Raw genomic sequence first — 18039 nt, 5'->3', positions numbered from 1 at the left:
ATTTCTGAAAATCTGTCTAGGATGGCTGACAAAATATACTAAAGGGGTTACTGTTACTAACATAAATTATAATATTTTTCATATACAAATGAGACTCTATCTAAGCTAATGAGGTGACACAGAGCAAAGGTAGTAAATAGACTTCAGACCACAGTGCCTTTAAGAAATCATCATTATCTTTTTCATGTCAGATGTCATTTCACATTGCAGACTACTTTGTTAGTCCCATTCTACATTCTTTTACTTTTAACCTACTATTGTTTGACACCAGATTCTATCTTACGTAAAAGTGAAAGAATTAAATTCTCCATTCTTATTCATAATCTGCTATTTTAAGTCCTGGGTTTTATATTAGGTAGTATCTTTAGATTTTAAGCAGTATTCTGAACAACTGAGAATGTTAAAACCCAAAAAGTCCTCCCTTTGTAAGTGAGGCATAATACTTTGCTTACCTTAATTCTCCCAAAACAAGCATAAGACCTATTTTGCAATGTTGTGATTATATAAAATCTGCATTAAATATGTACTTTCACAACAATATATTAACAAATTTTAAACTGATAAGGATTCAAGGTTCTCTGCTATCTGCTAAATGGTTAACACCTATATTCCATGTATACACCACCCAGAGCTGTATTTGGAAATATTGTATATAACTGTCCTTGCTCTATTTTCCAATGGCATATAACTTAAAAAACAAACACCAAAGTGCAAATTCAAAAGCTACAAGCTCATTTATAATATAACCCTTAAGTGAAAGAAATTCTTTGAATTAGATATTTCTCACTGCAGATTTATCCAATCATGGTTAGTGAATATTAGTGACATAGTATAAAAATGTTAAATAATGACAGAAAATGAATTATCAAAGCAGCTCACCATGCAGGTTTGATTTTGTAATAAGACTTCCAGCAACAATGGTATTCTGGTATCCTAGTTTCAGTGGAATCAAATCAAATAAAAATCTATTTAAAATCTATAGAACTGAGATCTAGAGCAACAAGAAAATAAGAGCCCATAAAACTGTTATACCATTTAAAACATTCTAATCATTTAATTTTTTTTTTAAAAAGCCTTTGTTTAAACAATCCTATTTATAAGGGATTATTTCAGTGTGAATGACACACACACACACACATACACACACACACACACACATATATAAATTAACACTACAAATTACTTTTTTCTGTTTTACCTTCAAGATCCTCAAGTTCTTTGGGTTTGGCCCAACGGGATTCTTTTGTTTGAGAATTATAATAGTATGGCTTCCCAGAGTCAGACTTGTACTCCTTCCAGGGGCATTTAGATAAAAGTTGCTAGAGGGAAGCAAACCATCAGTTAATAGTAATGTTTTTAGTATCACTCATCACTCACTGTTTTCATTAGATATTATCAAGCCATACAATTTGAAAGCTTGTGAAGTAATGCTGTCTAAGCTACCAATTACGAGATACTTAGAGTAATGTTAAGATCGGAATATATTATTTAATTATCACAATACTACTATAACATTTATACTATTACTAGAGGCCCGGTGCATGAATTCATGCTTGGGTGGGGTCCAGCCAGCCCTACCCCCTGGTCAAACTCCAGGTGGAACTCCAGTTCAAGGGGACAATTTGCATATTAGCCTTTTATTATATAGAATTCCATATTTACCTAAAGAAATAACTTATCTATGGTAACATATCTATTAAGGAGCAGAGGCAAGATTCAAAACCAAATCTACCTGAATTTCAAACCCTACGTGCTTTTTTTATTCCTTAAGTCTTTACTGTTTAGAGCAGGGGTCCTCAAACTATGGCCCGCGGGCCACATGTAAATGCAAATATTGTATTTGTTCCCGTTTTTTGTTTTTTACTTCAAAATAAGATATGTGCAGTGTGCATAGGAATTTGTTCATAGTTTTTTTTTAAACTACAGTCCGGCCCTCCAACAGTCTGAGGGACAGTGAACTGGCCCTGTTTAAAAAGTTTGAGGACCCCTGGTTTAGAGTATTATAGATGTCCCCCCTTATCCCCCTATTGCACCCCTCCACTGGGTTTCCACCCTGCCCCAGGCCTTCACTACCCTGTCTATGTCCAAAGGTAAGATCTTTGGTTAATTTCTTCCCACCCTCCCAACCCCCTACCCTCTGAAATTCATCAGTCTGTTCCATTTTTCCATGCCTCTGATTCTATTTTATTCACCAGTTTATTTGGTTCATTAAATTTCTTGTTTGTTTATTTTGATATTCAATTGTTGATAGATATTTATTGCCATTTAATTGTTTTTTAACTTTCTTCCTCTTCTTCATTTATACCCAATCAAAGGTAAAAATTACCAACCACATTTCAGAGACTTCTCAAAACTAATACAGTAGAAAAAACAAAATTTGGGAACAAGCAAAATTTTATTTAGTAATGCTTAGATTTCAGCTTTATAATAAACAATTTATTACAAATCAATGTTAATTAAAAGAAAACAAAATATGATATACTTAAAATGTAATATATAAATAAACCAGTTAGTGTGGTATGAGAATGCTATTGTAAACTCAAATTCAGATAGAGTGCCTTGGCAAATATATAATTGATAAATAACACTATGTCAGCATTAGGATACATAAAAAATTACAATATCTATCAACCTCCTCTGACAAGCACTGTGGTACAAATTAGTGTGGTGGCTGGAAAATACTTTTATCTCCTCAAATTCCTTAAGGGGAAGGGGGTGGAGCACAGGGCAGAAGGGAAGATAAAGGTGCCAACCAGGAAAATCATTAAGTATAGCCTGAAATGCCAAATCTCTTTTACTTAGGACTTCAGAGTTTTCCACATACAATACTTCTTACTCAATTTATTCCTTCCATCTTACTTCCTTGTCTGTATAATGTGAGTGGTAAACTTGCAACATAAAATGAAAAATACATACTTCAGGGGGGGCATTTTCCAACAAGACAATTTCCCACTCTAAGAGAAATATTTGCAATTTAATTTCATCTCTATAAACTCAGCCCCATTTGAAAATTTTAAAAATTCAGTAGAAGACACATGAAATCATCCAAGTGTTCTATAGAGGAAAACAATTTGAATTGTTAATTTAAAAAATAAAGGGCAGTCGGATAGTCTTTTTTCCTTCTAATTTATTCTTTAAATTACCTTTCTTAAATTGATGTCATCTAACAAGAGTGCCTGAGCAGGGACAAAGCAAGTAAATAAAATGGGTCTGTTCAAAGAAGAGAATGTGTTTTGTCTTCTTGCAGATTGGTGTGTTTATTAACCCTTTTATCCTCTGAATGCCTTTCTGAGATATAAGTGCTATTTGGATAGTCAAATACCCAGGAAATCCTAAAAAAAAACAAACCCAAACGTACTTAATAATCCCTGATTTCCAGCCTTCAAATTTTTACCTCAGCAGGTGTTTTAAGATCATCTGGTTTCTCCCAAGTAGACTGTTTTGTTTCAGTATTGTAGTAGTAAGTCCTTCCATCAGGTGATTTATGTTCAGTCCACATTGATTTCTAAAGAAAAAAAAATTGCAACATTTAAATTATTTAACAATGTCACTCACAATGAACATCAGTATTATTGGTTTCAAAGCAATATATGACAAAATTAAATTAAATGGGTAAACTTTTGACAGTTTAAGGCACGTAGAATAATTCAGTGATGTAAATAAGAAGATAACTGAAAATCAGATTTTAAAAGTACTTCAAAAGCAGCATGAAATCAATTCAGGTTTTAGCATCTTTTCATTCTACACTGTCTCAGAATTGTAAGGCTATGAGTATTCTCATAAGAACGGTAATTTTGTAACTTAAGATAATCTTTCAGCAACACAAATCAATGCCTTATGGATAAGAGTTCATGCTAATGTAGTATGTAGGTGAACTGATCATGAACTCAACAACCCAAATCCAAAGAATATTTACATCAAGTTGGACAAAGTTCTACAGAACCTACACTGATATGCTATAAAGATGCAGCTGTCAAAATTAGAAAGCATGACTTTTGGATGACAATAAGAACTTAACAATCAACAAGGTGAAATTTAACAGATATAAAATGTGAATCCAAATGCCTCAACACAAGATAGGAGAAATCAAGCTTCATGTGAAACTACTCGCATATAGAATATAAATCCACTCTTGGGGTCCAAAAACAAAACTACTAAGAACCTACTAAAGTTCCTAGTAAAATCTGAGATATCAATAGACATACCTCAAATAAAGGTTTGTTAAGAGTTTTACAAGAGTACTATATATACATGTATGAATACCTGCACATACAAAATGATAATAAAGGGGAAGGGAGGAAACTTTGAGAGGTGGTATTTAATGGTGGTGATAGTTACATAGGTCTATTTCCCAAAATAATCCAGTTGTACACATTAAATATGTACAGCTTTTCATATGTCAATCATACTTTAATAATGTGGCTTAAAAACAGTTTTACAAGGAATCACGAGTGAATGAATTACTGGATGACATCAAAGGTACTAAGTCCAGTTCTGGCAGACTGGTAACAAACTGAAATATGCTTGAAAGAGGGTTACAGAGATCATCTTTCTACATTTCTTCCAATCTAAGACAAAACATTACTGTATATACCTCTAAGAAAGTAAGATCGCCAAACTGTCACATACTTTGTACCACTCAGCTTTTATGTTAAATATTATTGAAAGAATTTATTTTTACTTAGACATTGGCTTTACCACAAATCACTTTTGTGAATAAATAAAAAGGAAAACAGGCAAATAAGACAATTAAGCTGTTCCTTAAACTTCACTGTGAAACCATTTTTTTGTATCAGAGTTGCTGATATCCATTATATTTCACACAATATCATCTGGCATTAAGGATACACATAATGCAGCATTTCTCAAAAAAAATAAAACAACCAAAAACCACTGGTACTGACTTAATTTTCTTGCATTTTTACGTAAAACTAATCTACTTTTCCTGCTTCCTTATCAACTTTATTGAATAACCAGGGGCACGGTGCACAAAATTTGTTCATGGGTAGGGTCTCTAGGTCTGGCCGGCAATCAGGGCCTACCTGTGGGGGCGATCAGAGAGCCCGCTGGAACCCACTTGGCTGGCCTGGTGCTGCACCCCCGCCGCCACTGCCTCCCTCTTTGGGGTGACTGGCAGGGTGACCGGGGGCCTCCACTGGCACCCGCCTTGGCTGGCCTGGGGCCTGCAGGCTAGGGGCAGTTCTTGTGTTGAGCGTCTGCCCCCTGGTGGTCAGTGCGCATCATAACGACCAGTTGTTCCACCCACTGTTTTACCGTTCAGTCAATTTTCATATTAAGCTTTTATTATGTAGGATAGAAGACGTACTTTTGATTTCTGCTTTGGGAATGTAGCTAAATTCAAGTGTTGGTTTTGCTACTCTCTTACCATAATCATTTCATTTCTAGCTGTGCAATTATTTCTAGGATTTTCTTCTAAACTACACTGATATTAATTCTTCTGATGTTGGCTCGTTTGCTATCCAATCATGTACAACTAGCCATGACTACTACCTGGAGAACAGAAATCATAAGACATGAATTATAGAGTGCATCCCAATTTCATTCATATTAAATGGAAAAAAAAATAAATATGCTAGTAGAAAACTAGATAATTTAAGGATCATTTGTAAAAAGTGAGAATGGAGAGCCCAGCCAGTGTTGCTCAGTGGTTGAGCATGGACCTATGAATCAGGTGGTCACAGTTCAATTCCTAGTCAGGGCACATACCTGGGTTGTGGGTTCGATCCCCAGTAGGGGGCATGCAGGAGGCAGCCAATCAATGATTCTCATCATTGATGTTTCTGTCTCTCTCTCCTTCCCTCTCCCTTCCTCTCTGAAATCATTAAAAAATAAATACATTTTTAAAAAGTGAGAATGGAGAACACAAAATAATGTGATTTTAACAAGGATAGATGATTTTTCCTATAACTTTTGAGAATTAGAATGAAAGAATTATAGGTAGCCATTAGACTAAGAAAGGACCTGATAAAATTTGGGCTGTTTGATAACAAAATGAAGCCCCTTCCTAATGAGATTTGATAAGTCATCTGAAAACCAGTCACAGAATGGACTGGAAGAATTAATGTATTATAAAAATATCCATACTACACAAAGCAATCCACAGATTCAATGTAATCCCCAGCAAAGTTCAAATTGCATTTTTCACAGGAAATAGAACAATCCTAAAATTTATATGAAACCACAAAATACCCCCAATAGTCAAAATCATCTTGAGGAAGAACAAAACTGGAGGCATCATGCTCCTGGATTTCAAACTCTGTTACAAAGTACAGTAATCAAAACAGTTTGATACTGACATAAAAACAGACACATAGGACAATGAAACAGAAGCTAAAGCCCAGAAATAAATTCATGCACCTATGGTCATTTAATTATAACAAAAGAGCCAAGAATATACATAAGGAAATGACAGCTTCTTCAATAAGTGATGTTGAGAAAACTTATCCAAATTCAAATTAATAAAACTAGATTACTATCTTATACCACACACAAAATTTAACTCAAAATGAATTAAAGATTTGAATTAAGATCAGAAACTATAAAGGCTCCTAGAAAATATCGGCGTTAAGTTCCTTGACAGTGGTATTGACAATCATTTTATTATCTGAATCCAAAAACAAAGGCAAAGAAAGCAAAAATAAATAAGTGGGACTACAGCAAACTAAAAAACTTGTGTACAGCAAATGAAGCCATCAACAGATGAAAAGGCAACCTACTAAATGGAAAGAAATATTTGCAAGTGATCTTATCTAATAATGGACAAACATTGTAATTAACCGTACCTCGAACACACTTCCCATTGGCTAATCAGGGCAATATGCAAATTAACTGCCAACCAAGATGGCGGTTAATTTGCATACATAGGTGCAATCTTGGGAGGTGAAAGGGATCGGAAACCCAGGCGGCAGGCAAGAGCTGGGGGGCAGGCAAAGGCGGCCCTGCTGGCCGCCTTTGCCCGCCGCCCAGCAGGTGATCGCCATTGGAAAGCCTGGCAGCAGGCGAAGCAACAACCCCAGGCCGGGGGTGTGGGCTGCCTGCGGCCAGATATGACATTGTGGATCGGAGGGAGAGAGAGCCTGGGCGCAGGCCAGCCGGCACCCCCGGACGCCCCCAGGCACCAGGGATGCCGGCTGACCTGCTTCCCCGTGATCACCACAGCGATCGGAGGGAGAGAGAGCCGGGGCGCAGGCCAGCTGGCACCCCCGGATCCCCCCGGGCGCCGGGGGTGCCAGCTGGCCTGCTTCTCCGTGATCGCCATGGCACCCCCAGCACCTCAGCACCTGAGATGCAAAGGTTGGGGATGAAATGACTTTTCCCAACCACATCTGCAAATATCCTGGGGAAGGCATCACTGAAGAGTTCTCAACAACTCTCTTACTTGGCAAGGAAGAAAACAGCTGGCAAAGGAAACAATCCCTTACATCAAACTTAAGGTCCCTCTGAGTAAAAAAGAGTATTTCCAAAGTAAAGGAGGGAGCAGGCAAAAATAATAGGTTCTCATGACTTCCACTGAACTTTGAGCATATGACAGAGTCAAAACGAACATACAAATTAAAACAGACAGTGGACATTCAAATGACCTGAATCAACTGTCATGGTTTGTCCCAATAGCAGCAATGCTAATGTGATAATATAGTTTAACAAACATACAACACAAGTCACATGATAAGAGAGGTTCGGCTTCTAAAGTAAATTGAATATGTTCTTTAAAAATTCTCATGTTGCCGAAACCGGTCTGGCTCAGTGGATAGAGCGTCGGCCTGCGGACTGAGAGGTCCCAGGTTCGATTCCGGTCGGGGGCATGTGCCTGGGTTGCGGGCACATCCCCAGTGGGAGATGTGCAGGAGGCAGCTGATCGATGTTTCTCTCTCATCGATGTTTCTGACTATCTCTCTCTCCCTTTCTCTCTGTAAAAAAATCAATAAAATATATTTTTAAAAAAAAATTCTCATGTCCTCCCCTCTGACTATAATTCTTAATTTTCCAATCAGAAAATTATCCCAGGTGATCCAGTAACATGTAGAACTTCAGTTATCTAACTTTTTAAAAAACAAACAAACATCCCAACCATTTTTAAAATATTTAAATTTATATTTTAGGGTTAAAATTATAGAAGATAATTAGATTCAAATATATTTTCTGAATAGAAAATATTTGTTTTTAATTTAAAAAAAATAAACATAAAAAAGTATGTGACACATTTTCCCAAGGAACTCTGAATTAGTACCTTTCCCTCTAACTTCGTTCAAATTAAGAGAATCTATGGAGTTCCCTACACTGCACAAGTTTTAATGAAAGAAAATAAGACTTTCTAAGAGCATCAAATACATGTTTTGTTATTTACAAACATATATACACCTCTCTCTCTCTCTCTCCCTCTCTCTCTCTCTCTCTCTCTGTCTCTCTAAAATATATTCTTACTGATTCAGAGAGGAAGGGAGAGGGAGACAGATAGAAACATCAATGATGAGCCCTGGCTGGTTTGGCTCAGTGGATGGAGCGTCGGCCTGTGGACTGAAGGGTCCCAGGTTTGATTCCGGTCAAAGGCATGTACCTTGGTTGCTGGCACATCCCCAGAAGGAGGCGTGCAGGAGGCAGCTGATCAATGTTTCTCTCTCATCGATGTTTTTAACTCCCTATCCCTCTCTCTTCCTCTCTGTAAAAAAACAATAAAATATATTAAAAAAAAAAAAAGAAAGAAAGAAACAAACATCAATGATGAGAGAGAATCATTGATCGGCTGCCTCCTACACGCCCCGTACTGGGGATCAAGCCCACAACCCGGGCATGTGGCCTGACCTGGAATCAAACTGTGACTTCCTGGTTCATAGGTCTTTGCTAAACCACTGAGTCACACTGGCTGGGCTCAATTCTAATTTATAAATTCATTCCAAGGACATATACAGCTTGAAAAGCTTTGGAAGTAGTTTCAAAAAAACTAGTTTTTAAGTAACAAGAAAACAGTTATAGAAGAAAGTTTAAATTAAAAGAAAAAATTGTTTTAATTTATTCAAGAGTGGGAACATCCTCCATGAAAATGACTGTGGATGGCTGGGAGGCCTTATCACACCTTAGGAATTCAAATGCTTTTTACAATGAAAAGAAAGAGAGTTTCATCTCATTTCTCTACCAGGGTAGATGTCTGTCAACAGAAGGTGGACATCAATAAAAGGAGGGGCTTGCACAATCAATCCAGAAAGTCAGCAATCTATGAATAATCCAGAACCGAGTATTAATCTCCTCTGCCACACACCCTCCCTCCCAGCCACTGAGCAAGAAAATTACTCTCAAGTCAACCTAAGTGCCCCCCAGTCACAGCGGCCCAATGCTGTCATACAAAGCATACAAATAATTCTCACTCTGGCATAAAAGTGACAACTTTCTTGGAAGAAAAGCTGATACTGTAAATTTCTCAAAGTCTTCCTGAAACATTTTTTAAAGTAATTTTTACTTCTTTAGAAAAAATGCCATGGGAAACCATCTGTAATAAAATGCCCATTCTATAAAATAATTCATCTATACTAATAAAAGGGTAATATGCTAATTAGACTGGGAAGCCTTCCAGATGTTCTTCTGGACAAAGCCATGGTGGCGGGGCTGAGGTAGAGGCGGTTAGAGGCCAAGAGGGGAAGGCAGTTGTGGGTGATCAGGCTGGTGGGGGGCAGGGCCGTTGGGGGTAAGCAGACCAGCAAGGGGGGCCAGTTGGGGACAAGCAGGCCATCAGTGGGGGTCAGTTGGAGGTGATCAGGACAGCGGGGGGGGGGGGGGGGGGCGCAGTCTGGAGTCAGCAGGCCAGCAGGGGGACAGTTGGGGATGAGCAGGTCAGTGGGGAGGGAAGGTAGGGGTGAGCAGGCCAGCAGGGGGGGCAGTTTGGGGTGATCAGGCTGGCGGGGGGGACATTTGGGAGCAAGCAGGCTGGCAGCGGGGGAGGGGGGCAGTTGGGAGCAAGCAGACCGGCATGCAGAGTGGTTAGAGGCAGGCAGGCAGGCAGGCGAGTGGTTAGGAGCCAGCAGTCCTGGATTGCAAGAGGGATGTCCGACTGCCGGTTTAGGCCCAATCCCTGTAAACTGGCAATAGGACATCCTTCGAGGGGTCCCAAATTGGAGAGGGTGCAGGCCAGGCTGAGGAACATACCCTCCTCCATGCACGAATTTCGTGCACCAGGTCACTAGTCCTATGTAATAAAAGACTAATATGCAAATCGACCAAACGATCGCTATGACATGCACTGACCACCAGGGGGCAAACGTGCAATGCAGGAGACCCCTGGTGGTCAGTGCACCAGAAGCCAGGTTCACAGCTGGCGAGCACAGCTAAGGATGTCTGACTGCTGGCTTAGTGGGAGCGGGCCTAAGCTAGCAGTCGGACATCCCCAGAGGTCTCCTGGACTGCAAGAGGGCCCAGACCGGGCTGAGGAACCCCCCACCCTGCCCGGAGTGCACGAATTTCATTAAGTGGGCCTCTAGTATATCCGATAAGGAGTGAGTATCACAAATATATAAAGAATTCATACAGTTCACCAGCAAAAATCCCCAAACAATACAATTTAGAAACAGGCAAAGAAACTGAATACACTTTTCCAAAAAAGAAATACAGATGACCAACAGGCACATGAAAAGATGCTCAATGCCACTAATTATCAGGGAAGTACAAATCAAAACTACAAGATATCTATCACCTAACATCTGTTAGAATTATCACCAAGAAGACAATAAAAGTGGTAAAGAGGATGTGGAGAAAAGAAAACCCTTGTGCATTACTAATAGGAAAATAAATTCGTATAGCCATTATGGAAAACAATATGAAGATTCCTCCAAATATTAAAAATAGAACTACCATTTGAACCAGCAATTCCACTTCTGGGTATTCAACTTAAGAAAACAAAAACACTAACTTGAAAAGATATATGTATCCCCATGTTCACTGCAGAATTATTTACAACTAGAGGCCTGATGCACAAAATTCATGCAAGAGTAGCCTTCCTTCCCCCGGCTGCTGGCACCGGCTTTCCTCTGGCACTCGGGACCAGGGCTTCCCTTGCAGCCCCGGCTTCATCCAGAGGTCGTCCGGTCTAATGAGCATATTATGCTTTATTTTTTTATTTTATTTTTTTTAATATATATTTTATTGATTTTTTACAGAGAGGAAGGGAGAGAGATAGAGAGTTAGAAACATCGATGAGAGAGAATCATCGATCAGCTGCCTCCTGCACATCTCCTAATGGGGATATGCCCGCAACCCAGGTACATGCCCTTGACCGGAATCGAACCTGGGACCTCTCAGTCCGCAGGCCGACGCTCTATCCACTGAGCCAAACCGGTTTCGGCGTATTACACTTTTATTATTATAGATAGCTAAAATACGGAAAAAATGTTGTGTCCATCAGTGGATGAATGGATAAAGATATGGTGGATGAATGGATAAAGATATTCTCTTGGTTGACTGAATAGTATTCCATTGTATGTATGTATGTGTGTGTGTACATATATATATAATGGATGTGTATATACACATACACATACACACACACACACACACACACACACACACACACACACACATATATATATACATACAACGGAATACTAGTCAGTCAACCAAGAGAATGAAACCTTGCCATTTGGGACAACATGGATAGACCTTGAGGGTATTATGCTAAGTGAAATAATCAGACAAAGACAACTACCCTATAATCTCACTTATATGTAAAATCTTAAACAAACAAACAAGCAAACAAAAAACCCAAGCTTATAGACACAGAGAACAGATTGAGGCTGGTTGCCAGAGGGGAGTGGAGGGAAATGGGTGAAATGGGTAGAGTCAAAAGATACAAACTTTCAGCTATAAAATAAATGTCATGGGACTGTAATGTACTGCATAATCAATACCTTCTATATATATAAAAGGCTAATATGCAAATAGACCAGAATGGAACAACCGAACAACCAGCTGCTATGACGTGCACTGACCACAAGGGAGCACACAGAGAATATGGTGGAGCAGGTGAGTGGGGGGGCCAGACCAAAGTGGGGCACTGGCTGCTGTCATTGGGGCGAGCCTCTGGTGGTTATTAAAAATTCTTTGCTCCTGCACGCTGCAGACCCGCCTGGCTTGGCGCTTGCACCTGTTGCTGGTGCCAGCCCTGCTCACACCCATTGCTGGTGCCCAGCACCAGCCGTGATTGCTCAATACCATCAGTGGATGTGAGTGGCGCTGCTGGTCCCGATCGCCCCTCAGGGCTTCTCCACCTCCCCCTGTTCCTGAGGGGCGATTAGGGCCAGCAGCCGCCTCTTGCACCCACTACCAGCAACAATCCTGATTGCACTCACAGCTGGCGCTGGAGCCACCACTCGCACGCGCTGCTGGCGCCCTGCGCCAGTCCCGATCGCTTGGCGCCATCAGTGGGTTCAAGCAGCGGCTGCTGGCCTTGATCGCACCTGAGGGGCGATTGAGGCCATCAGTGGGCGTGAGTGGGGCCAGCACCATCAGCACATGAGAGCGACGGCGGTGGGACCAGGGTCTGCGGCAGGAGGAGCTGTGCTGGGGTACAGAGGATGGGCTAAAACCTGCCCCTGTGCCCACCGCAGCCTTGCGGCCCACAGTTCCTTTCAAGGTGCACAAATTAGTGCACTGGGACCCTAGTAGTTAATAATACTGTATTCCATATCTAAAAATTGTTAAGAGTAAATCATAACAGTACTCATCACAAGAAAAATTTTTATAATTTGTAAGGTGAAGAATATTAAATACGTAACTTATTGTGATCATTTCACAATGTATACAAGTACTGAATCATTTATTGTATACCTAACACTAATATGTTAATTAAAATAAAAAAAGATGAAGAACTTAAAGGGAATGACCATAATCTGAAGCATACAAGTAACTCATATTTGTGTACCTGAATCTAAAAAGAAAATAAAAGTAAGCTTTCAAATAAATACATAATATTTTTGGAAAAGTACCTGAATCTAAAAAGAAAATAAAAGTAAGCTTTCAAATAAATACATAATATTTTTGGAAAAGTTTAACAGAAAAATATGAAATGTCACTCCTCCTAAAATTGAAATTAATTACTATCATTAGCCAAAAATAAAAACAGGGCTTTTCCCTGCTGATAGAGCTCTTGCAAACATGGTGAACGTTCCTAAAACCCACCGAACTTTCTATAAGAAGTGTGGCAAGCATCAACCCCACAAAGTAACATAGTACAAGGGCAAGGATTCTCTGTATGCACAGGGAAAGCGACGACGTTATGACAGGAAGCAGAGTGGCAATGGTAGGCAGACTAAGCCAATTTTCTGAAAAAAGGCTAAAACTATAAAGAAGATTGTGCTGAGGCTTGAATGCATTGAGACTAACTGCAGATCTAAGAGAATGCTGGCAATTAAGAGATGCAAGCATTTTGAACTGGGAGGAGATAAGATAAAGGGTCAAGTGATCCAGTTCTAAGCTTCATATTTTGTTTTATTATGTGACAATAAAATCTTAATAAGTTCAAAAATAAATAAATAAATAAATACAGGCACTTACAATGAAAAAATGCCAAACAGATATGTTATAACCATTCAACTTTTAAAGCAAAAGATACAAATTTAAAATATTTATATATAGTTCACAATTAAAAGTGTTTCTCCCTAATTTAAAATATTGACATATATGTAATCAATTCATAGCTTTTACATTTCCTAAATCTGGGGTAACAGCTACCTCCAGGAATGTAGTTCTGAATAAATGAAATTATACATATAAATTTTTTTTCATTGATGTTTAAGAACACAAGCAAAAAAAGAGGCTAAAGAATGGTACTATTAAAAATAGGTATAAAAAGACATTTTTAGGTGGTCTTGGGCTTACAGTATTTTCCAAACACATCACAAAATTGTTTAACAGTATACCTACAGAAGCATTAGCAAAAAGAACTAAAAGATACCATCTTGAAATCAAGTGTTGAGAAAAAAACCTGTGGCACAGCAATATAATTATTCATTTTCTAAAGAAAGTCAAGCAATTATGAATATTCTGTCTTTCTGACACTGTTAAGGAAGGTACAAGAAAAAAGTATTATTATTATTATTTTTTATTGATTTCAAAGAGAAAGGGAGAGGGTGACATAGAAACATCAATGATGAGAGAGAATCATTGATCAGCTGCCTCCTGCACGCCCCACACCGTGGATCAAGCCCATATCCTGGGCATGTGCCCTTGACTGGAATCAAGCCCAGGACCCTTTGGTCCACAGGCTGACGCTCTATCCATTGAGCCAAACTAGCTAGGGCAAGAAAAAAATATTTTAAACTACATTAGTTTTGTAGTAAAAAACAATAATATATTTGTACATAAGAGTAATCTCTAATGTAATGCTTAACTAAAAGTTTACCAGGCTAATTACTATGCACCTACAAATTTCATTTTCCTTCTAATTGTGATGGGCAGAATCAAATCCTTGATATACATTGGATTCCCATTAAGTCCCATCAAAATCAGTTTTCAAAATAAATCATTCACAAACCATTTTTCAACATTTGGCATGGAAATAAAAGGATTAAGGTTAGTAAATATTTAATACAGAAATAAGAATATAACAGGCTAAAGTATAATGAAATAAATATCTTTCAGAGGTACTTACTGTGCCTGTTGTACCTAAAAAGAAAAAAGAATATTTATAATGTAATAAATCATGCTATCCTTGAGTTAACAGTTGAAAAATAGTTAATATTATTTCTGCCAAGTCATTCCATCACACTAAATATCCTGAAACTGTCCCATATAACCTATGATTATGTACTTACTATTTCCAGGAAATAAATATCTATAGTGCAACGATTTTCAGAATCAAGTGGCACACTGAACTTTCAATCTGCAAACTCAAAGCTGGTTTGAGAAGTATTCATACATATGCCTTTTGTTTTTCTTGTTCTTGCTATTATTAGGTGTTCTCTTTCTCTGCTATACTACTAAAGTACTTGAAAATACCTCTCTAATCCGATGCTTTAGATTTCTAGCAAGTTCAACTATCTAGGGTCCACTGAGAACAATTAAAAGAGGTCACTATGACATCAATGGTAGAGCCAAGGTATTAAAAAGTAATTAAAAATAAATGTTAAGTAATTTTCCAGGATTATTTAGGGTAATAGTAATTAGCTCCAGATATCTATATACATTAAAATATTACATGAGCTATTTCAGAACATCGTTTCAGCTTAAATCATGATATAGTGAAACATCTTAAAAACATCAATTATGTCCCCTATAAACCTGTAGGAAAGCACACTGTGCATTTAAACATGTTGTGAACCATGTTTAAAACAAAAGTTTAGGCATAATCACGGGACAAAGTTTAGCATGTGAAATACTAATTTATGTGGAACATCATTTACTCATGGATAAATGAAGAGTTACTATTACGTATTATAACCACAAACACTTATTGGTAACTGGCTGAAGAAAAATATTATCATAGGACTTACGAATTGCAATGACTACAAGGACCAAGCAAGGTAACAAAAAAAAAATAACTAAGTAGTCCAGAGGCCAATAAGAATGCATGTTCCACATGAAGTGCTACCCATTCTACAATGTTTGCTGATACAATTATGAGCTCACCAGAGTTGTTCATTCGATACTCTGAGACCACGGTAAACAATAAATATTCAGATCATCCAATTTTTTCAGAGAAATAAAAATCTTTGGGCAAAAAGATAAATTCAAACTTTATGTAAAGTCAACAGACTTTAAATGTTAGCAACTAATTACAGAATTTAAAAACACTGTGTAGGCCAAAGTATATCCATAGACCAAATTTGGTCCCAGAACTCTTGACCTAAAATTAGTTTCTTATGGATTTAATTATGAATGTTATTCCTATTTCCCACTGCCTTAAAAAAAAAAGACAAAAATCAGGAGCTGATCATAAATCACAGGAGATATTGCTTTCATTCCTCATTATAATATGGTAGCTATAGTTCAAAGGAAGTGTAACATACACCACCATAAATGGTATGCATACCTGCTGTTAAATCCATATTATTTACTCCTGGCTGTAAGAAGAAAAAGAAAATTAATAATATTCACCTTGTTTAAACTGTATTTTACATAAGTCACTCATAAAGAACAATCAGTTCCCTCTATGTATAATTCTCAAGCCACTGACTCAAAGATTTTTTGTTAATTTTAGTGGTCTCAGTTCCCTGAGCTTGATATAAATTATAAAAAACATCAGGAACCTGAGGCTACTGAAGTACTTTAATCTAAGTGCTACATTTATACATCCATCAATTATATACAGATCAACAACTCTTCAGTCACAATTCTGAAATCCAAAAAGCTCTGAAAACCAATTCATGTTTGACATCAAAACTCATTAAAGTAGCAAAACCTGACCTGAATGAAATGAACTATTTAGTCTTTATTTGCCCCACGTCAGAGGAAATATCCATGTTTCACTATGGAAATACTGTGCTAGAAATTATAGGGCACTGCCCAAGACCCCATAGGAATTTTTAACATAATATATAGTATATATAATTTATTACTCTATAATATTAAAAAAAAATTGACATATATCTGGTCCTAGGGGTTTTGTATAAGACACTACAAACTCAGCACTCCAATGGAGTATGCCACATCTGTTCATTACAACCACTAGGCTATCACATAATAAAGTTGTACAAATTTGAATATCATAATGATTTATATATTGCTATACTACCCAGTGTTCATAGTTTTGATAAGTAATGTGCCACAGCTGAAGTCTCAAAAAGTAATGGATTTCAAATGTAATCTTCTGATTTCTAAATCTAGAATCTAGTATTAAATGACATAATTTCAATTTTCAATTGGCACTCAGTAAAGCACATGTCTACTCTTTAATATATTATAATGCTAGCAGACCAATAAAATATTTCTAGTTGACAAATTTGCTTTTTAGTATTCGTCTTATCTAATATGTACAATCAATTTGATAAAAATATTCATATACTATAATATAAAGGGAAAAATGGAACTGCTTATTCAGGAAGCTAAAAATAAAAGTCCACTATAATTCCAATGTTACATTACAGTACTCCAGAGGCACTTAAAAAGCTAACAATTGCCTATCAAATACGTATATATTATCTATATATATAAAAGTTTAAAATGCTAAGTGTCCGACCAGTTGCTATGATGCGCACTGACCACCAGGGGGCAGATGATCAATGCAGGAGCTGCTGAGCTGCAATGACTTGGTAGCGGCGATTCTTGGGTAACACCCCTAAAACCAGAGAGGAGGGAGAGCAGTTCCTTGCAGGGCTGTGCATTTCTACCTTCAGCTGTGGGTTATGTTGTTGTTGGGGCACTGTCAGCTTTGAATCTGGTTTACTGCACACTTGCATTTGGGTTCCATACCCTGTATGACAGCAACTTTGCAGAGTGCCCTCTCGCACGCTGGGACCCCTCAGAGGATGTGGGAGAGCCAGTTTTGGCCCGATCCCCGCAGGCCCGGCTGAGGGACCCCAACTGCCGGAGGGACCCTGTAGATGCCAGGGAAGGACCACGGGAGGTTGGCTCCAGGGTGTGTCCAGCCCATCTCACCTTGTCCTGCCCCGCCCCGCCGGCCACCTTCTAATTAATTTCTTTTCTATGTGCAGGAATCTGTGCACCGGGTCACTAGTTTAATGTATAAAAGTAATCAAAACATCACAGGAAATAGTTATTTTCACAAGATTACCGGTAAGGCAGGCTGCATGGAAGCCTGAGACATATGAGACATCATCATTCCAGGCATTACTGAAGACATCATTCCAGGCATCTAGAACAAAAGTAAAAAAAAAAAAAAAAAGGTTACTGCATAAGACCAAAGCCCTTAATATGACTTGAAGAATCTATGTACAACTTAAGATTAAAATCCAGTGAGCACTATATTATATAGGTAATATGCTTAGTAAGTGCTTGTTGAATGAATGAAGTACTTCATCAATGATCTATTTTAATACTTATGTGATAATTACTATGTATAGTCAAAATTATTTTAACAAA

General features: G+C 38.0%; 1 protein-coding gene and 1 pseudogene across 5 annotated transcripts in view; one reads left to right on the top strand and one right to left on the bottom strand.

Annotated features, from left to right (window-relative positions):
* Positions 1-18039, bottom strand: part of PRPF40A (pre-mRNA processing factor 40 homolog A) — a gene marked incomplete at its 5' end in the record, with an annotated part of 58564 nt that overhangs the window by 23063 nt on the left and 17462 nt on the right. Inside the window, 6 exons of one of the 4 annotated variants that reach the window (XM_081095527.1) lie at positions 880-933; positions 1199-1319; positions 3395-3505; positions 14651-14664; positions 16031-16061; positions 17732-17812. In XM_081095527.1, the coding sequence (XP_080951653.1) occupies positions 880-933; positions 1199-1319; positions 3395-3505; positions 14651-14664; positions 16031-16061; positions 17732-17812 (412 nt within the window). Of the gene's footprint in view, positions 1-879; positions 934-1198; positions 1320-3394; positions 3506-14650; positions 14665-16007; positions 16062-17731; positions 17813-18039 lie in introns of all 4 variants that reach the window. The other 3 variants (XM_081095530.1, XM_081095528.1, XM_081095529.1) reach the window with 3 other exon arrangements.
* Positions 13141-13473, top strand: LOC308522259 (large ribosomal subunit protein eL42-like; annotated as a pseudogene). Its single transcript has one exon. The product of its transcript is annotated as a large ribosomal subunit protein eL42-like (transcript).

This window comes from Myotis nattereri, assembly GCF_964212035.1.
Source record: "Myotis nattereri genome assembly, chromosome: 7".
NCBI lineage: Eukaryota > Metazoa > Chordata > Mammalia > Chiroptera > Vespertilionidae > Myotis > Myotis nattereri.
Note: the sequence above shows the minus strand (reverse complement) of the source record. Positions and strands in the feature narration are given on the sequence as shown.